The sequence below is a fragment of the Callionymus lyra genome, chromosome 11, assembly GCF_982586985.1.
Source record: "Callionymus lyra chromosome 11, fCalLyr1.hap1.1, whole genome shotgun sequence".
Taxonomy (NCBI): domain Eukaryota; kingdom Metazoa; phylum Chordata; class Actinopteri; order Syngnathiformes; family Callionymidae; genus Callionymus; species Callionymus lyra.
In genome coordinates this window covers 21,341,725-21,360,356 of record NC_141828.1, presented here as the reverse complement: position 1 = coordinate 21,360,356, position 18,632 = coordinate 21,341,725, and the positions used below count along the sequence as shown (strand labels likewise).

The following is an 18,632-nucleotide window of genomic DNA, read 5'->3' as shown; positions in this document are numbered from 1 at the left end:
TTGACGTGTCGTTCTCTCTCCCTGCAGATGTCTCATCCCGATCAGTCCCACAATCCCATGCAGCATAGCTTGCACGCTTCCCCTCACCCCGGCGGCCAATCGGGACCTCCCTTGCATCACGGCGGCCAATCGGGGCCCTCCTTGCACCACGGCGGGCAGTCGTCGCAGCCACGCCAGTCTCAGCAGCAGCAGCAGCAGCAGCAGCAGCAGCAGCAGCAGCAGCAGCAGCAGCCGGGCCAGAACACACACCCCCACTCTGACCTGAACTTCAACCCCTCCTCAGACGGGCCCATGGGTCCGGGAGCCCAGGACATGCCGGAACCTTCGCTGGACGTAAGTGGACCCGTGTGCCGCTTCTTTTATTGAAACCAAAAACTCTTTCAGTTCTGTGTCAATGCTTCTGTTTTTTTTTACTCATCAATAAAATACTTTTATTTAGTCATTTTCACACTGTTTTTTATCGCGTCTTCACTTGGTTATTATTCACAAAAACTGATGTCATTTTATTCAAATTTTAGTGAATAAAAATAAAGTTTTAGTTTTATCAAAAAAAACATTCACAATAAACAAATCTTATTTTAAATGTATAGTTTAAATTCGCTTTAGCTTCCCTTAAAAAGATTAATCAATTTTCATTGGTTTTGTATTTTAAATTCATAGTTTAAATTCAAGTTAGCATTAGCTTCCCTTAAAAAGATCAATCAATTTTCATTGGTTCTAAGCTATGGGCAATAAAACGACCTCAGGGGCCACACTATATAACATGACTGTTGTGAGGGGCCACAAATATGATGGGAAAACTTCTCGCAACAAGAAAAGTACAAATGATAACATAAAATAAATCCAAATATGCCAATAAAATCGTTAATAAAAATAATAATAATAAATAAAGGCTATTTTTTTCCAAAAGTATCTATTTTAAGAGGCAATAAATAGCTACGAAAAAAGCCAAAACAAAGAAGAAAGTTACATTTAGAGTTAATACAATAACGAATACATCAATTCATTGTCATGCGTCATAAATATTCCACATGTTTAAATAAGATAAGTTACTATAACCTCGTGAGCGCCACATAAACACAGTGACATGCGGCGTTAGCTTGTTAGCTCTCTGCTGACCAAAGTGAGGGAACCAGTGTAGCATTAGCACGTAGCTAAATGCTAGTAGCCTTGAATGTGAATAAAATTAACGTTGTCTGTTATTCTTCCAGCTGTTACCGGAGCTAGCAAACCCGGACGAGCTGCTATCGTACCTGGACCCGCCGGACCTCCCCTCCAACAGCAACGATGACCTTCTCTCCCTTTTCGAGAACAACTAGCCCTTTATTTACCTCCTCTGACTGACAGACTGTCCGTCCACGAGACACGTCACTTCCTCTGCGCGAGCTCACGTGTACAGGCGAACAGGAAGCTGCTCCAAAGAGGCTTTTCCTTGTAAAGATTCCACGCACCAGTTGAGCCGCAGAAGGATTCGTCTGCAGCGCCCGGCACTAAAGTGATATTATATATAAATATATACATATATTTGTGACTTTTTGGACAGAAAACTGTGCAGCTAAAAATTATCATGTGTAAAGTTACACAAACAGAGACAAAAAAGCCGCCGTCGGCGCCAGGACAAGTGTTGTAGCTTTTTTTTTTCTACTTGTTTTTATTCTCTTTTTTTTCAGACGTGTTCTTCCAAAACAATGACTTGAGTGCATGAGAAACTTCGACCGGAACCTGGAGGAGAATCAGATCCAGTGGATGTGTGTGTTTTGTTGCGTCAAAAAAAGGAGACGATTGAAAGAGCAAAGAATTTCAACTCCCTCTCTCTTCTTCTGTGGTATCAATGTGTCGCTCAAGCTCGTCCTCAAGTGTGCCAACAGGTCCTCGCCCCCCGTAAACGATCCATATTTATTCTTTTCTCATCGTCTCACCAAAGTTCTCTCTTTTTTTTTCTTTCTTTTTTTCAATAGAACTTCTTCTGTTCCTTCTGTTGTTGCTCGACTGCATGACCCAACAGTGTTTCTAGCTGTTGTAAATAAGCGTTGTGAGTATTTCTGTGAGCGTACAGTGACGTACCTTTCTCTTAGCGACATGGTACCCCCCAAAACACACACATTCACCGCCGCACTCACACACACACACACACACAAGCCTAATGTTGTCACAAGTGTGTTTCTCCGTCACACCGCTTCCATTTATTTGATACATTTCTTACAAGAGACAAATGATTTTTTTTTTCTTCATATGAATGATGTCGCCACTTTTGGAGCTCATTTAAGAATGTAGAAAAAGAGGGTTAAACTTTATATTCACTGTCGACTTGATTTAAATTAGAATTAAAATCATTGCATCTACAATTGCTAAAAAATATATGAGCAAAAATGCTAATAACAAAATCTATTCATACATTTTCTACTGCTTAAGAAAGGTTTCGTCCTCCTAGAAACATCTAGAAGAACACTCTCGGTCTCTTAAACAAGTCCTGGGTCTGACCCATGTCTCCCCCCAGTGGAACAGAGCACCCCGGGTGAAGAGAGCCACATCAACCGGCCTCTCAATGTAGAGAAACGGAGGTTCTACTCCGAGTCTCTCGTAAATGACTGAGCTCTTTAGACGGAAAAGGTGCATTTGGTTCACGAGAATCTTCCATCTTTTGGTCACAAACTCAGTGACGGTAGGAACTTGGATCTGAGTTTTAGACGAAAAATTTTAACAACTTTTATCAAACAGAATTGTCGAGGGCCAAATCCGGTCTATGAATTTAATTTTATCGGCCCGCAACATTCAGAAGATCAACAGTTTTCCAGCATGCAGAAATACTTCTCTGTGCTTCAAGAAGCACCTTTTTGTGTTATGATGTGAAGTGATAATGTTTTTAAAACACTGAACACGAAGATGCTATAATAATGAGAAATGCTTAGATTTTAAATAAATGGACATGATATTTGGCACATGAACTTAATCTTATAAAGTGTGATCCACACATTTTTAGCCCCCAATTCTTTTTTCTTACGTCACTTGTGAAGATATTTATCTATTTTCATCCCATTTTCTATCCCTTTTTTTTAAGTTATTATCTTTATTCATCCAGTACAGACAAACATCCTATACAGTTTTTTTATTTTTATTTTGTAGATTTGTTGTTCAAGAACCAAACATGGCGCTTTGACTGATCTGTGGTCGGAACGATCATTTGTTGACGATGCACTGCCGCATTTGTTTCGATGTACAACACTCACTATGTCATGACATTTTTAAAAATGTACCGAGGTCAAAGTCTACGCTGAAGTTTGTAAAATGAAAGAGCCGTGTCGGCGAATTCGAAGAGAAAAAGTATGTAAATAGTGTAAATGACAAATAGAGACACATTAACAGAAATGTATTCAGTTTCTCCAGGGGGAGTGTGCATAGTGTATTTAGAATTTGTAAAGCTTGCATCCTCCTGTCAGACCTTGAACTGGGAAAAATGTGTTTGGATTGTGCTTACCTCGCTAACCACGCCTGTTCATTCATGTAAGATACTTTATGTACGCCTCCACGAGAAAAACCTTTTCCTTTGTGTAATATTAAACTTCTGTGTATTTCTCTATTACCTGTGTACTTTATCCTAAACGGTGCTACAAAATTTCAGCGGAAAAAAAAGATCAGAGTCTGGAGCTTCATATCGGTTTTTCCAAATTTAGTTTGTAAACGAGAATTTGTACATTTTTATGCAATTTGGAAGCGACTGGCACATCTAGTGTCGGTGGTCTCTTTAGTTTTGTACATCTCTCTACAATCACTTCATAAAACCTTGTGATTTTTAGTCTTGCAAACCTGTATGTAGTTAGATGACGTGACGTCCTACTATTTATCTAATAAATATGTATTCAGACGAACACATCACATGTCTTCTGTGTCTCTTGACATCAGTTGGTACGTGCAAGATCCATAGAACACGTAAAAGCCTAGAAAACAAAATTTACTTTATGTGGGTCTTTTTTTTTCACCTCAAATGGCAGCAGTGTTCGTGAGCAAGGCGAGGAGCTAAACCAATTCTTTACATGATGATGGTTGTGGATGCAGGAATTCTGTGATTTTCACTTTTCAAACCGTCCTTTCTGAACTGAGCCCATCACAAAACATTTTCACACTTTCAGCACATTTAAAATGGATTCCAAACACTTTTCTGACATCTTTAGTAAACCTTGCATTCGTTTTACAAATGATTAAACATGTATAATAAATCTTATTTCCAGATATTCTCAAATAAAAGGCTCATTATCTAGTTGGTTTGATGAACACTAACACTAGTTTACTTTGAGTAGCACTTCAACTACTCACTTGTACTGTGTGTTACTTTATTAGAATAGAATAGAATTTAACTTTATTGTCATTGTACATGTCACATTTACCCAGAAACAAAATGCAATTTGCAACCATCCAGAAGTTCTTTAGCAAGAATATAGATATAAATAAATTAGAAACCGCTTTAAAGGATGTGAATATAAATATACGTATATTACAGAGACACGTGAGTTTAAATGTGATTCAGATGTCAAGAGGCAGAGTTTAGGAGCTAGTCCTGAAGCTCCTCTAGCGCCTCCCAGAGGGCAGGAGGGTGAACAGCCAGAATTAACATTATGGCGCCAATTTTACCTCATCCTTCTCGTCCAAAAACACAAACTTAAAAACATCCAAACACCTCCAAACTGCTCGTCTGTAGTTTCCATCTTTTATTGAAGCCTCAACATGAGAAATTGTTCAGAAAAAAAAATCAAACAAGTCTATATTTAAAGCTTGTTTTTAGCAGAAGCTAAAAGGCTAGCTTCGTTTACAGACAGTAAACACTGTGAGCTGTGATGATTGTTATTGTGTATTTATGGAAACAGACGAGGATCCTCAGCACTGACTTTGAGAAACACCTTCACCGTGTTTTACATCTTCATCTGGAGAGTCATGTCGCTCCTCTCCCTCCACAACACTTATAGAATGATGCTGCTGATGGAGTTGGTTATAGATCGACTATAGGCCGAATAGAAAATAGATATTTGCATTTAACTTCGTTCAAGCATCGAGTCACAACATCTTCTTCCAGGGTTTTAAGAAACTATCAGTTCTTTACTGAGTCATAACATAAAATAAGACATACATAATAATACAAATGTTACACACAAAAAAAAAATTCAGACTCTGTGAAACACAAGGTTCTTAACATGGATGCATTTGTTTTTTTCTTCGTGAGGAGTAGAAGTTATAGGTTTAGAAATAACATTTGCAAATTGTGTTAGTGGATCAAGAGAACTGTGTGATAAACACAAAGGTATACATACTAGAAATAAAGGCATAATATAAACATTACACAATGTAATAACACTTCTTTTTTTTACAATAATTGGCACTAAAAGGTTATAAAAAGACGATAACATTAAAACATTTATATGGAAAAACACAATGTACAAGTCTTGAAGATGTCAGGTTTATTGGCTAACTGAGATTGTTGTAAGTAAGTAAGTAATTTGTATTTATATAGCGCTTTGAAGTGAGTTTCACACACCAGGACTCACTAAACAAGTTTTAGCTACACTCAGTTCAAGGTGCTATCGACATCTAAAAGGTTTGTTCTACTGATAATTTAGAGCAAGAAAAACAGTTTCACTTCTGTTGAGATCACTGCAGTCAAATCTTCAAAAACACGACCAGATTCCTGTTTGTTTTTCTGAATCTATACAATGATAATCACAAGCTACTGTAGGTTCAAACTGACACGAAAATACTATACAGTAGTAATTTAGTAAGACTTTTATGTAAACCATTCATTGTGTAGTCAAAATGTCACCTGAAACACAAGACAAACGACTCAGAATCTAAAGTACAAACTGGCTGATGAATGTATCTAAAACGAATACAGTTTGAGTAAACCTAGTATTTGTGTAATTGAGCAGTTAATAACTTTCTAAATATAAATAGAGCGCCTTTAAACGACCCTGCGATTTTGCAACTGGCCACCAAGTGTCGCTGTTTCTGCCCTCCCCGCGACCATGACTACCTGACGTCACATGTCAACATTAGCCTCCTCGCCGCGGCTCATGTCACCACCATGTTTCAGTTAAAAAACCGTATAAGATACAGTCCAGCGGGCATCGCTGCAGCCAGAGCGTTTTCTTCCAGGCCTTCTCTAAACCCGGTGGTTTTCCTGGACGTCGAGGCGGACAATGAGCCTCTCGGGAGGATTGTTATCGAGGTAGCTTGTGAGCTAATGTTAGCATGTAGCATTACATCAACCTCACGTTTTCTTCTTCTTCTTAGTTAAATGCGGACGTCGTTCCAAAAACTGCAGGTTTGTGAAGTTCCACGTGCAAGAAGTGCATTTGTTTGAGCTGTGAATGTTTCCACAGAGAACTTCAGAGCTCTGTGCACATGGCAGCATGGATTCGGGTTCAAGGGGTCAGTGTTTCACAGGATCGTCCCAGAGTTCATGTGTCAGGTGAGGATGTATCACCTGTGTTCACCTTATGACCCACATACAGGTACTTATGACAGTAACTTTTATCAAGGAAGTTAGATGATTCACATGATTTTAATGTCGAAAGAAACTTGCTACTTTTATTTTGACAAGGATTGATGCTACTAATAAATCAACATCCTGTTTACAACGTTTATGTTGTGTAATGTTAAAGTACCATCACATGACATTTGAGTTTGTTTTTTAACTCATTTTAGGTTTTATGACTCTCCAAAATCCTGAGCCCATTTGAGTTCCTCACAAGACTCACAATATCTAGTCAAAAACTTTGAGACATGTCTGATGACTTTAAAAGTTATAAAGTCCGAAATATAGTAAAAGGGCAACTAATGTAAAAACCCATCATTCTTGACTCACATGTTTCAAATGTTGAAGTCTTCCTCTCCAAGATGCAGTAAGTCTCTCATCATGACCATGTTTTGAACTTATTACTTTATAAAGTTCTCCTGAATCTGGGCAAACGAGAGGTTATGAGAGCCTATGACGTAATAATGGCTTCACTCCGCCTCCAGCCAGCTGTAATCACGCCCCGCTTTATTTATAAAACAAGTCCCTTGGAGATGGAGACAAACCTTGATGCTTGACCAATCACAGCAGAGTGGGCGTAGTTAAATTAAACAAGATTTATTCTCCAGAAAATCAGTGTTTTCAGTTGGCGGGGCTTAAGATAAGTTTTGTACGAACACACTTATTACACAATATATGTCCAAAATCTACTTTTTGAGTCAAATAAACACATTATTTGCCCTTTAAAGATAAATTATATTTAACGTCTAAAACCATGATTGCTCTCAGGGAGGAGATTTTACCGACCACAACGGAACAGGAGGAAAGTCCATATACGGGAAAACGTTTGGAGATGAAAACTTTAAACTGAAACACACCGGAGCAGGTAAAATGATCTTAATGAAAATTAATGAACAAGTGGAAACAAATATATAAGTCTTTGTCAACAATTCTCAGAACAATTTAATCTCACGTGTAACTAAGTAAATAATGATCAGTTGTTTTTCTGGCTCATGATGTCATTTACCTTTAAATCTGGACAGAAGCACGTACAAAGGCAGGTGCACATTATCCTACTTGTCCACTAGAGGGCATCATTAACTTAATCAAAAGTGTGTTTTGAAATGCTGATTGACCTATTTTACTCTGGTTTGTTTTAGGGAAGTAATAATACTAAACATAAGACACCGTTATAACCGTTGTTGTGCTCTAGGAACACTCTCAATGGCTAATTCAGGCCCGAACACAAACGGCTCCCAATTCTTCATCTGCACGACCAAGACTGAGTGGTGAACTACACTTTAATAAGATGTTTTAAATTATTTTAATTCCTACAACTCTCACTGTGAGTGCTTCTTCTTCGGCAGGCTGGATGGGAAACATGTGGTGTTCGGGCAGGTGAAGGAGGGACTGGATGTCGTGATGAAAATGGAAACGTTCGGCCTCCATGACGGTGGCGTGTTGAAGAAGATCGTCGTCACAGACTGCGGGGAAATCAAATGACGATTTCTCTCATGATGATGATATTATGAGCTGTTTTCCAGCATGTGAAGCTCGGACTGGAGTACCCGGAGAAAACCGGCATGAACTCATGAAGAAGCAGAGCAACATGTGAGGGATTCATTCTGAGCTGGATTTAAAGGAACCAGGTATATTTTCTTGAACACCACGAAAGAAAAACAAAGACTGCCATAAATGACTGTTTGCACTGTTTATGAGCCTTTTATGTGTTTTAAACTTTATAATCACTCAAATTTAACAATATTTTATGAGCATCTCACTGATTATCATCTTAGTAAAGACTGTCACTTCATCTTTAACCTTTATTTATATTCTTTTATAACATTCAACTTGAGTAAATAAACGACTTCTTCATCTGTTGAACCTTTGCTGTCCACTTTCGCTGACCCTGCAGCTTTTCAAGCATCCTGGAAACGATCCAGCTGCTTTATTTAGACCCCGGCAGCACTTCCTTTCCATCAGGCCGGGAAGTGGCGTCACCTGAAGCCTTCCTACAGTAGATGTTGATTGAGGACGAGAGGTTTTTGCAGAAGCCACTGAAGACAGAGTGATAGACACGATTAGCTTTCTCTGTATTAAAGGCTGTATATGCAGACAGAACAGAAACTGATTTTTTAATTCAGTTGCTCCACCAGAGGGCGCTGCAGCATTTACTGCTCCAGTAAATAATCACAGATTTATTTATATATTCAAATATAGTAGAAACATGTACATAATGAAATAAAAACTCTGTGCCAGAATGTTTTGAATCCTTAAGTTGCTGGTCTAGTTCCTAAAGAACATTTTTCTCTGCTCTTTCCACACATCATGACTGAAGACGCCTGTCAATCTCTCGCCACATTCTTCTGTCAATCATGACCCCAGGATACTTCCATCTGGGAAGTGTTCCACGTCAACCTTGACAGACATCCTGCTCTCGCTCTTGAGTGAGAGCCATGGTCTCAGACACACGATCCAGGCCCATAATCATCAGGGATGCACTTGTATGTAAACATGAATTCACAAACACGCAGAAGGATCCATTTATAAAATACTTCTCATCAGTTAAACATCTGTTTTATGACCATTTTTTTTTGCATCTAATGTCCACTTGGAGAAGGTTCTCTGGTGCCCAGCGAGGCGGGGACGTGTCTGAGCGCCAGAGACTGGGTGGTGCTGCTTATCGAGGTAATACTTTGTGAAAGTAAATAATGAAGCGACGTGAAAAAGCAGCTCTGGCCTCTAAACGAAACCATATGCACACTGACCTTCCAGCGTTTGTTTGAATTCTCCGATTACATTGTTGCCATAGAGACTTTTCAGCGCTCGCTGTGTTTGAGCTCCGAGATGTTCTAACAAACTTGATATAATTTGGGTCGCCACCCTCTGGTTTGGATTTTGGGGTTAGGAATGCACGTTCAACACGCACACTTGGCCGCGGGGCTCGGAGGTCTGAGCGCCGGAGCTTCTCGACGATCGTTGGGCTGCAAAGGTCGACTCAACACGGAGCGACCGTCCTTCTCCTGTTTTGCTTTTCCTGTCAACACTTGGGAGTCGCGTCGGCTCCATGTGTCTGATGTCTCTCTTCACTTCGCTTGACACTTTTCCCAAATGTTGTGAAACGGAGAAGCAAACCACGATCCTTCTTTCCCACTCCTTCACATTAGCAGCCTGAATTGAACTAGTCACATGTTATTCTGAATATTGACTGATTGTTGACTGATTTTTATAAGGTCAAAGTTCACTACAACTTTTTTAATAGAGTAAAATATGTAACAATAAAATCATCTGGTAGGATATGTCTTGTATTGTTCAGTTTAACTTCACTAGATGAAACAAAAAAAGTTTAATTTAAATTACCTTTGTCTGCTTAAATAACTTGACCAGTTGGGTCAGTTGAGCATTTTTAACTCGGACTCTTAACTTTTTCGCTTTTATCCAAAAACCTGTCGGAATGTTGAACTGCTGGAAATGCTATTATTGTAGAGAGTAATTTAATCTGACTTGTGTTTTTGTTTTTAGTTTTGTTCCAAGTATTAAAGTAATTTATCTCATCAGTGAATGAATATATACAAAGTCACTTTAAAAGGCAACTAATGTAAAAACCCAACTTTCCTGACTCACACATGTTTCAAATGATGAAGTCTTTCTCTCCAAGATGCAGTAAGTCCCTCATCATGATGATGTCTCCTCCGTCTGAAATCTTGGCGAACAAGAGGTTACGTGAGCGAGGTCTATTATGACATAATAATGGCTTCACTCCTCCAGCCAGCTGTAATCACACCCCACTTTGTTTATACATTGAGTCCTCTGGAGGCGGAGACTTCCATGATTGATGACGCGCAGTGACAAACGTTAATGCTTGACTAGTCACAGCAGAGTGGGTGTGGTTATGGTAAACGAGATTAACTCGCCAGAATATAAATATTTCATTGTAAAGAGAGTTTTGTAAGAACAAACAAATACTAATGAGTAAAATAGAGTCCAAGATAAATTTAAGACACACTTAAATTGACTCAAATTTGTTGCACACTAAAAAATGTTGTGCACTTTATTACTTAGGCTTTTGCTAACACTCTTTATTTTCTTTATTACTTTTTCCGACTGCAAAATACTTTTTATACATCAACTCCTTCTGACTATCCCTACAAATCCCTATATCATCAGCAAACATCATAGTCATAGTGACTTCTCTCGGATTTTATCTGTGAGTCTGATAAGTTGAACAATGGAAACTGTCGGAACAAGCTGACAGTTAATATTAGTTCATTTTTTTCATAGTCATTTAGTCATAGTCTGTCCCAGCTACTAGGGTAAGTGGCAAGGGGAACCCCTTCAGAGGTCACTTGAACACTCTCATCTAGAGTTAGATGATATCCGAGGGAGGAAACCAGAGTACTTGGTGGATGTACCTGCAGGCAGATTCTTAGATTGAGACTTTCATGATACATTTACGTTCAGTTAAAATATTTAATTTCAAATGAAATGGATTCGAGCACAGATGAATGTATCATTTGAATTCAAAGTCTAAACTAAAACCCACACAAAAACAGTTTAGTTGATTTTGACAGAAAGCAAACGCCTTCCAGTTTCTGGTAACAACCGTCGTGCCCACTCCAACGAATGAAACCACACCAACCATCCTTCCTAATTCAATATAACTTTTATTCATCTCACTCTCGACAGCACTAAAACGCGTTCTCCACTAACAAATAAGGCACATTTTGGAATGCCGTTTCATGGACATGAGAAACAGACGTGCGGTGGAAGACGTGATCCCCGCCCTCGCGTCTGCGCCCCGTCCATTGTAATTATGACATTATCGAAATATTCCATTACAAACATTTCAAAGTGACGACAAAGAACACACTCGACCACAAACACGCTACATTCAAAAAAACGAGTATTCCTACAATCTATCTTAACAGGAAATGAAATGCTTCATGGCTAAAAAAGAAACAACCTTTTGTTACATATTTAAATAAAGTTTACATTGCACTTTGTAACTCTTTAGAAACCAAACACATGCACATGCAAACTGTAAAATAGTTATTTGTCTCGCACACGCTAACGTTTTTATAATAGTTTCTCGTTGTCGCTGTTGTCAGCAAACTACATGTCACAGTTTAATAACAGTGGTGAGTATCCGTCAGTAAAAAGAAAACACATCTTCAGGTTACACACAAATGAATACATGTGATTACGCTTCATCGATATATATGGCAAAGGGTTAACACTGTGGGTTATTTCATAACAAGAAACAAATAATACAATGGCTTATAAATGTACCAACATTTGTTTGTTTTTTTTAATAATATTCTATGTAGACAACAATATTTTCCTTCACGTGTAACTTCTGTGCATATTCTATACAAAATAAGAGTTGTAGAAAAATTCTTCCATAAATATTTCTGCAGGATAATACCTTCGGTTATTGTAAAACTTCACCCAAAAAATTCAAAAACAGACTCCCAGTTCAACAAGTAGGCCCTTCTTCACGCGCACGATATTGTCCGGGGACATCAAATATATACAAACGTTGTCGGGGAAATATCTCCGGAGCTTTTTTGCAGATCGCTTTTAAAAAAAAAATGTCAACATCTAGTTAGTGTTCTAAAATACACATCTTGTTTCATAAAAAAAATGTGTACTGCAAACTAGAAAAGTCAAGTATAATGTGATTCAAGGTTTCCTTATTCGACGGCTTTGCCATTTGAAATTGACCCGATCGCAGGATTTATCGCTACATCTCTTTAATCTCGCTCGCTGGCTTGTCAATCACGCTGATTTCTTCACGGTCAGGAGGCATCAGAACAACAGAGCCTGTTAATGTCACCAGCAATGATGGACAGACGGTATGGGAGGAGGAGGAGGAGGAGGATTAGGGGTCTTTAACGTTTTTTCAAAAACACCGTTGCAATTCACTGATCATATAAATGCCGTTTACCCAAAACAAAACCATGAGGTTTTCACATGACGGCTGCCCTGGACGTCGACACAGCGAGACGTTTGCATCACAATACGAATGATTAACATCATGTCTGAGATCAACGGTGCTCGTATAAGTTTCAATGTTCAACAACTGATTTGGTCCTTGGTCAGCGTCTCGAGTTGTCTCCATCAAATTCTAATGATTGTATGTTCAAGATTCTCGAAAAGTTATATTTTAAAACAGGAAGTCCTCTTTAACCATCACCCTTTCACATAAAAATATCCTTCCATTTTCACTTCATTTCTCCTCTTGAACGATGTACCTGTTCACTTGAGTGACACAATAACCTAATAAAGGGATTAATTGAGTGAATGTTAATATTTTTCATTGGTAATTTATGTATACTGTTGTTCAGGATGTAGTGTCGTCTAAACACCTGACTGGTACACTATTGCAACAAACTTACAATATACAATACAATATCTTATATATACTCTTACAATTCAATATCTGACTCTGTTATCCAGTTAATACACTGATATAATCTCTCACACATGTCGAGTAAACTTGATTATTAATGTATAGAATATTTTTAAACTGCTTTGGTTCACATCAGAGATATTGGCTCGTCTGGATTCACTCAATTATAAACAGAGGCTATATTAGCCATTTGTTCACTAGGAATTCTTGGATTTTTTTTTTCAGCTATTCCAATGTAACAGGACCAAGAAAAGTAAAATAATGACACTGAAGCATTAAGATATTAAAAAATGATCATGATAATGATTCAGTCGAGCCCTCATGAGATTCCTGTGAAGTTAGAAACTATATTAATTTATCAGTATCTCAACGACAAAAGATAGTTTTGCTAGTCTTCAACTACTAAACATTACTTTTTTACTTACTCTTCATAAACCCAAAAAGTTTTTTACCTCAAATGTAACCTTTTTTTATCCTCATTACAACATTCAACACTGTGACAACGTTTAACCATCATTCAAACCAATAAAACGACCTTTTCCAGCAGAAAAAAAGATACCACGATAACTTCCTGCAATTTCCCAAGTTACCTTCTCAGTACTAGCACCGACCAGAGCTAAATTAAAACCTACAAAAGTGACTCCAAGCGAAAACATTTATCAAAACATGTATTGTAGTCCAATATCAAGGTAACTCCAACAGGTTTTTACTCAAGTTATAAGACGAGTGTGAATCTTCTCAACCACAGTATTCATCGACTGTACATCTCCAGATGAAATTCCTACTGATGGTGACGTATACTTATGTCAGAAGACAAAAAATAAACAGTATGTTTGATACGCTTGTGTGGCCTTATCATTTTAACTGGTTACTAGGATAGTTGACTAATCTGAACTACCAAGAACTTCCTCCTGAAAATGGACTGTAAAAGCCTGACTTGCTAAAGTAGCCAAAATCATTCAATCATCAACATGAAATAATCATATTAATGCAACATTAATTCAATCATATCAACTCATTTTTAAACACAATGTTCTTCTCTTAACTTTCTCCGGCCCTTTTTAAACCACATTTCCTGATACCAGCTTCTCAAACTTCCAAGACTCTTATATAACGCACTGGGATAGCGAACATGGATACCAAGAGTCTAACAATATAGCACATTCAATAAGAGCTTGATAGACGCTCCAATATTCACCTGTGATGCGATGTTACCATTAAACAGAACCAAACCAGCCCACTCGGAGAAATCTCAATTAACCATGACCTTCTAAACAACCTCGAGTCACCAACATAAAATAATAAATCACAGCATGAGTTGATGGGATCCAAAATGGTTAGTTTTCCGCGAGCCCCAACCTCCTCCTCCCTCCGTTTTTTATCAGCTGTCCTACATAGTTTGGAAGACGGAACGTTCCTAAAAATGTTAACATCTTGCTTCGCTGGGATTGCCAAGGCACCGGTGTGTGAGAAGGAATATCTTTCCTACGATCTGCTGTTTGTTTTGAGGAGTTCTTTTTTCTTTTTTTTTCACCTAACCTTTGAAAAACTGGTGAGAATGTGACTCACTGCTGTCAGATCGCTGAGCTAACTGCTGACAGAAAACAGAAACTAGAGACTAATGACACGTGCTAAAACCACATGACCCTTCAGAAAGTTATTTTTCAGGGAATTACTCAAAATGTTGAATTTAGCCAAAGATTATCAATCAACCCTGATTCGAATTAGTTGCTCCTCTGTAATAAGACAAAATAGAAATGTTTCACCAGCAACATTTAGAGTCGTTTAAATGTCAGATGTTTTTAACTCGATCTATTTTGTTCCTTGTATTCAAAACAAAAAGGACTAGAATACTTTGGCATCACTCTGTTAGCTAGCACTGCAACATAAAACTCAAGGTAAAATTGAACTTCTCTTAAAGGACTTTTGGTTAAAAACAATGCATCACAGTTGTATTACAGATCATGCTACAAACAAGACAAGCCAGATGTTTGTGTTGCTATCAACAAACTCGCTACAGCACTAATTGGGCGTCATGGCGATGCCAAAATACTATTCATCACGAAAAGCAAAAACACTTGCGCTCAGGCAGACGGCAACACCAGGCACTAGCGGACAGATCGAATCTGAGGAGGTAAAGATCTAATACGAGTATGCATGTCCAGTTGGCACTTATAGATTCCTTCGATGTTCCACCAGAGACCCACGATATCTGTGAGCTCAGTGGGGAAAACGTTTTCCTGATGCTACTTGTTTATGCTAACACGCTAATAAGGCAGATGGCAACGCGCAAACACTATCGGCGTGCGCGCGCCACGCAACTAAACCTACAGTAGTTTCTAAAAAGACACCATTTTCAAGGTGGCGTACAAACATACAAAAGCAATATTTCGTTCTGTCCCTGTTAATTGCACAACTATACAAAACAAAACAAAATAAATAGGCCAAATGTTAGCGCGGGACGTCCAGCACATTATCCCTCAGTTCATTCACAGTTATTTAAACGTGCTGGTGACCCAGATGCGGACAGAAATAACCAAAAGGCCTTGTGAATGCTGACCAGTCCGCTCGGATATTCACTGGGAAATAAAAAAGGCATCTTTGTAAACATGAAGCCGACAACCCCAAACTGAGGTCATCGATTTGTTTCTGAATTAGGATTTGACACAAACATTGGATTCTTAATAAGAGCACTTGTTTTCTAATACTGTTCCACGGGACGGAGGCAAGTATTTCTGACACTTGAGGTTTCAGTGAAGGGAAGCGATCAGGGGGGGGGGGGGGGGAGTGTGGAGGTCTTGGATGAACACCAGCGTTGCCATGTGGCCAGGGTTGATTATTGCACCCGGCGACAGTAGTAGCCCAGGACTTTACATTTCTCGCACAGGTGTTGAGGGTGCTCTTTGCTCTGGTCAGAGACGTCCAGTCCATCCGGCTTCTCCAAGGGCCGCTGCAGACAAACAAAATCAACGGTCATTATAATTTAAAGCTCAGAAGATTGACTTGGTAGAGCACTTTTGAAACCGCTAGAGGATTATACATTACATGTGATGTCTATCCAGAATGTAACCAATCGTTTTTTATCACCCAAAGTTCATAGTAATAAGTCCCTTTTTTAGAGTTATAGACAAAAATGTTTGTTCATTTTAATGTAGCGACTGGAGCTCAGTTGTCTTTGTCCAAAAAAGACACTTAAAAACATCCAAATACCTCCATACTGTTCGACTGTAACGTCCATTTTGCATTGAAGCCTCGACATGAGGAATCGTTCAGAATACATTTAAATGTGTTTGTAGCGTAAGTCTCTCAGCTCCAGCTTCAATTCTCATTGAAACACAGAGTCAGCGTTCAAGATTTACGTTTATGGCCTGGCGTCCTAAATCTTGCACTGACACTTCCAATCCGTGTCAATGTGGATACAATTGTAGCTGGAGTTGAGGGACCCGGAGTTTCCGCTACAAACAAACTTAAAATATCGACTTGTTCTTAATGTTGAGGCTTCAATACAAGAGGACGAGCACTGTGGAGGTATTCGGGTGTTTTTAAGTGTGTCTTAAAAACAGAAGGCGAAGACAACTGAGCTCCTGTCGCTTCAATAGAAGAACAAATATGTCTATAACTCCTAAATGGAACAGATTACTCTGAACAAAATCTCAATCATTAGATTAGATTTTGTATGTACTTGTTTTGTGTTTGCTTTAATTTACAATCAGTAAGTGGTAGACAAGGTGTCTTGCTTGGTTAGACCAGAAGTACCTCAGACTTATCATGACAAAGACAAACGTCCCAAGATAATGGTTGTTAATTTCTAATGTCCTTAGTCTTGACTATTTCAAAGTAGCTCAGGCGAATGTCTTCACCCCTGATTTATATGGTTGACTTTAACTGGAGCAATAATAAGCCATTTGTCTTTGCTCAATAAAAGTCTAGATCACTCCTTTTTTTGTGGTCCTCACTTCCCCTTATTTAGTTTAATCCAGTTATGTTCCCGGACATGCTGGGGAGGATAAGGGGGAATTCCGAGCAATAACAGGGAATCTAAACAAAAATGCCGCCCAGAGCGTTGGACCAAAACAATCACATTTTCAACTATTACGAGTCCAATTGGTTAAATGTTGAGGGCTTTTGTTGTTGTTAACTGGCCACTACTTTTGGGCAACAATTCAAGCCTACAAAATGACAACATCAAATAAATCGTAGATATGTCACATTTAACTGAAATTAGATCCAGAAACAGTTCGAGTGGAAATATTAGCAAAACTTCTGGGTTTCTTGGAGCCGTTTTATGAACATAGGGGAATCCACTCTGAGCCAGCAGTCTGGGCGATTGTTTTAACTATTCTGCCTGGAAATGTTTTATTTCCCATCAATTGTTTTTTTTTTTTTAAATATCAACCTCATTTGAGCTTTTCACCAAACACTTCATATATTACAGAAGAAAAGGGGTCAGTGCAGGTCAGAGCCAGGAGATTTCCCCTGCCACCGAGTCCGCCAGGAAGTGTTCAGACTTCATTAACGCTCTGTCTGAGACATTGTGTCCCCGTAGGTTTATTGGAAAATATTGAAGTGAGTTACTAGACTGAAGTGTCCTTCAGCAAATCTGTCCACCCTCTGAAGTCTGGGCTCTTGGTTTCCCCCCCATAGTCAATAAAGGTACCATTGGATTAGGAATGTCTGGCATTAGAGGAGGAGCCATAGATCGTTTATTTTAAAAGGTTTAAGTCAGAGCTTTGTCTCAGGGAAAGATACATTCTCAGACCAATACCAAGATGGAGACAGACACTCACTTCCTGGATAATAATCAGCGACATAGCTCTAGCTTTGTTGCACAGTTTACAGGAGATTATATGACATAAAACAATGATTTGTGTGAATCACTTTGAGAGCTTTTCCCTGATGTTTGGTCTTTATTGACGCTCTTATCCTAAAGTTGTCATGTAAAACTGAAACTCCACTTGAATGTCAGGATTGCTCATGGCACTTTTAAACAAAATAAGCGTAAATGTAGCAGTTTAATCTCCAGCGAAAACGATCAATTCTGGCGGAATGTTTGTCTAGTCATTCGAGGTTCCAGGGAAGTGACGTTTGGAGAAAATAACCCCAGACAAGGCCAGTCCAGCAGGTCATTATCTTACGTTGTAAGGTTTCAAAGTCAGTAATTTAAAGAGCAACTAATGTGTTGATTTAAGTGTGTCTTAGATAGATTTTGGACTCTATTGTATCATCACTGTGTTTATACAAAATTCTCTTTTAATTGGAATATTTACATATAAATGTAATTAAGCCCCGCTTTGTTTTATCATACCGACACCCACTCTTCTGTAATTGGTCGAGCATGGAGGTTTGTCACCACGTGTCATCAATCCCTGATCCCTCCACACTTGAGGGACTTGTTTATAAAGAAAGAAGCAGGGAGGTCTTCGCTGCTTCAGGAGGAGTGAAGCCATTATTACATCATAGTAGATGCGGCTTTCGTAACCTCTTGTTTGCCGAGATTTCAGACTTTATAAAGCAATTAGTTCAAAACATGATCATGATGAGAGACTTACTGCATCTTGGAGAGAAAGACTTCAACATTTGAAAGATGAGTGAGTCAGGAGAGTTGGGTTTTCACACAGTTACTCCACTAGGAGTTAAACTAGCAGTGAATTGACTAGTTAAACGTGTGGTCGTCTATGTCACCTTTTTTATGATCTACTCGTCTTGTCTGATTGTATCTCT

At 38.7% G+C, this 18,632-nt stretch overlaps 3 protein-coding genes across 8 annotated transcripts in view; 2 read left to right on the top strand and 1 right to left on the bottom strand.

Annotated features, from left to right (window-relative positions):
* Positions 1–3,577, top strand: part of zmiz1a (zinc finger, MIZ-type containing 1a) — a 127,043-nt gene extending 123,466 nt beyond the window's left edge. For all 6 annotated transcript variants that reach the window (XM_087803104.1, XM_087803103.1, XM_087803105.1 and 3 more), the window contains 2 exons: positions 28–333; positions 1,212–3,577. In XM_087803104.1, the coding sequence (XP_087659230.1) occupies positions 28–333; positions 1,212–1,319 (414 nt within the window). In that variant the 3' untranslated portion in view covers positions 1,320–3,577. The remainder of the gene's footprint in view (positions 1–27; positions 334–1,211) is intronic.
* A 2,457-nt stretch (positions 3,578–6,034) lies between these two features.
* On the top strand, positions 6,035–8,383 carry ppifa (peptidylprolyl isomerase Fa). Its single transcript, XM_087802059.1, has 6 exons — positions 6,035–6,211; positions 6,277–6,307; positions 6,366–6,454; positions 7,289–7,385; positions 7,713–7,788; positions 7,867–8,383. The coding sequence occupies exons 1-6, from the start codon at positions 6,068–6,070 to the stop codon at positions 8,000–8,002; spliced, it is 573 nt and encodes a 190-aa protein (XP_087658185.1). The 5' UTR covers positions 6,035–6,067; the 3' UTR covers positions 8,003–8,383.
* Positions 8,384–11,143: 2,760 nt separating this feature from the next.
* The window catches only part of zcchc24 (zinc finger, CCHC domain containing 24), a 39,505-nt gene continuing 32,016 nt past the window's right edge, over positions 11,144–18,632 (bottom strand). Inside the window, exon 4 of the mRNA XM_087802737.1 lies at positions 11,144–15,861. Coding sequence (XP_087658863.1) covers positions 15,748–15,861 — 114 coding nt within the window. The 3' untranslated portion in view covers positions 11,144–15,747. The remainder of the gene's footprint in view (positions 15,862–18,632) is intronic.

Bases quoted from the DNA above. Each gene is read 5' to 3' on its own strand.
- ppifa (XM_087802059.1), top strand. From the start codon at position 6,068: ATGTTTCAGTTAAAAAACCGTATAAGATACAGTCCAGCGGGCATCGCT. The intron at 6,212-6,276 runs GTAGCTTGTGAG...TCTTCTTCTTAG, and splicing joins TCGGGAGGATTGTTATCGAG to TTAAATGCGGACGTCGTTCC. The intron at 6,308-6,365 runs GTTTGTGAAGTT...ATGTTTCCACAG, and splicing joins CGTCGTTCCAAAAACTGCAG to AGAACTTCAGAGCTCTGTGC.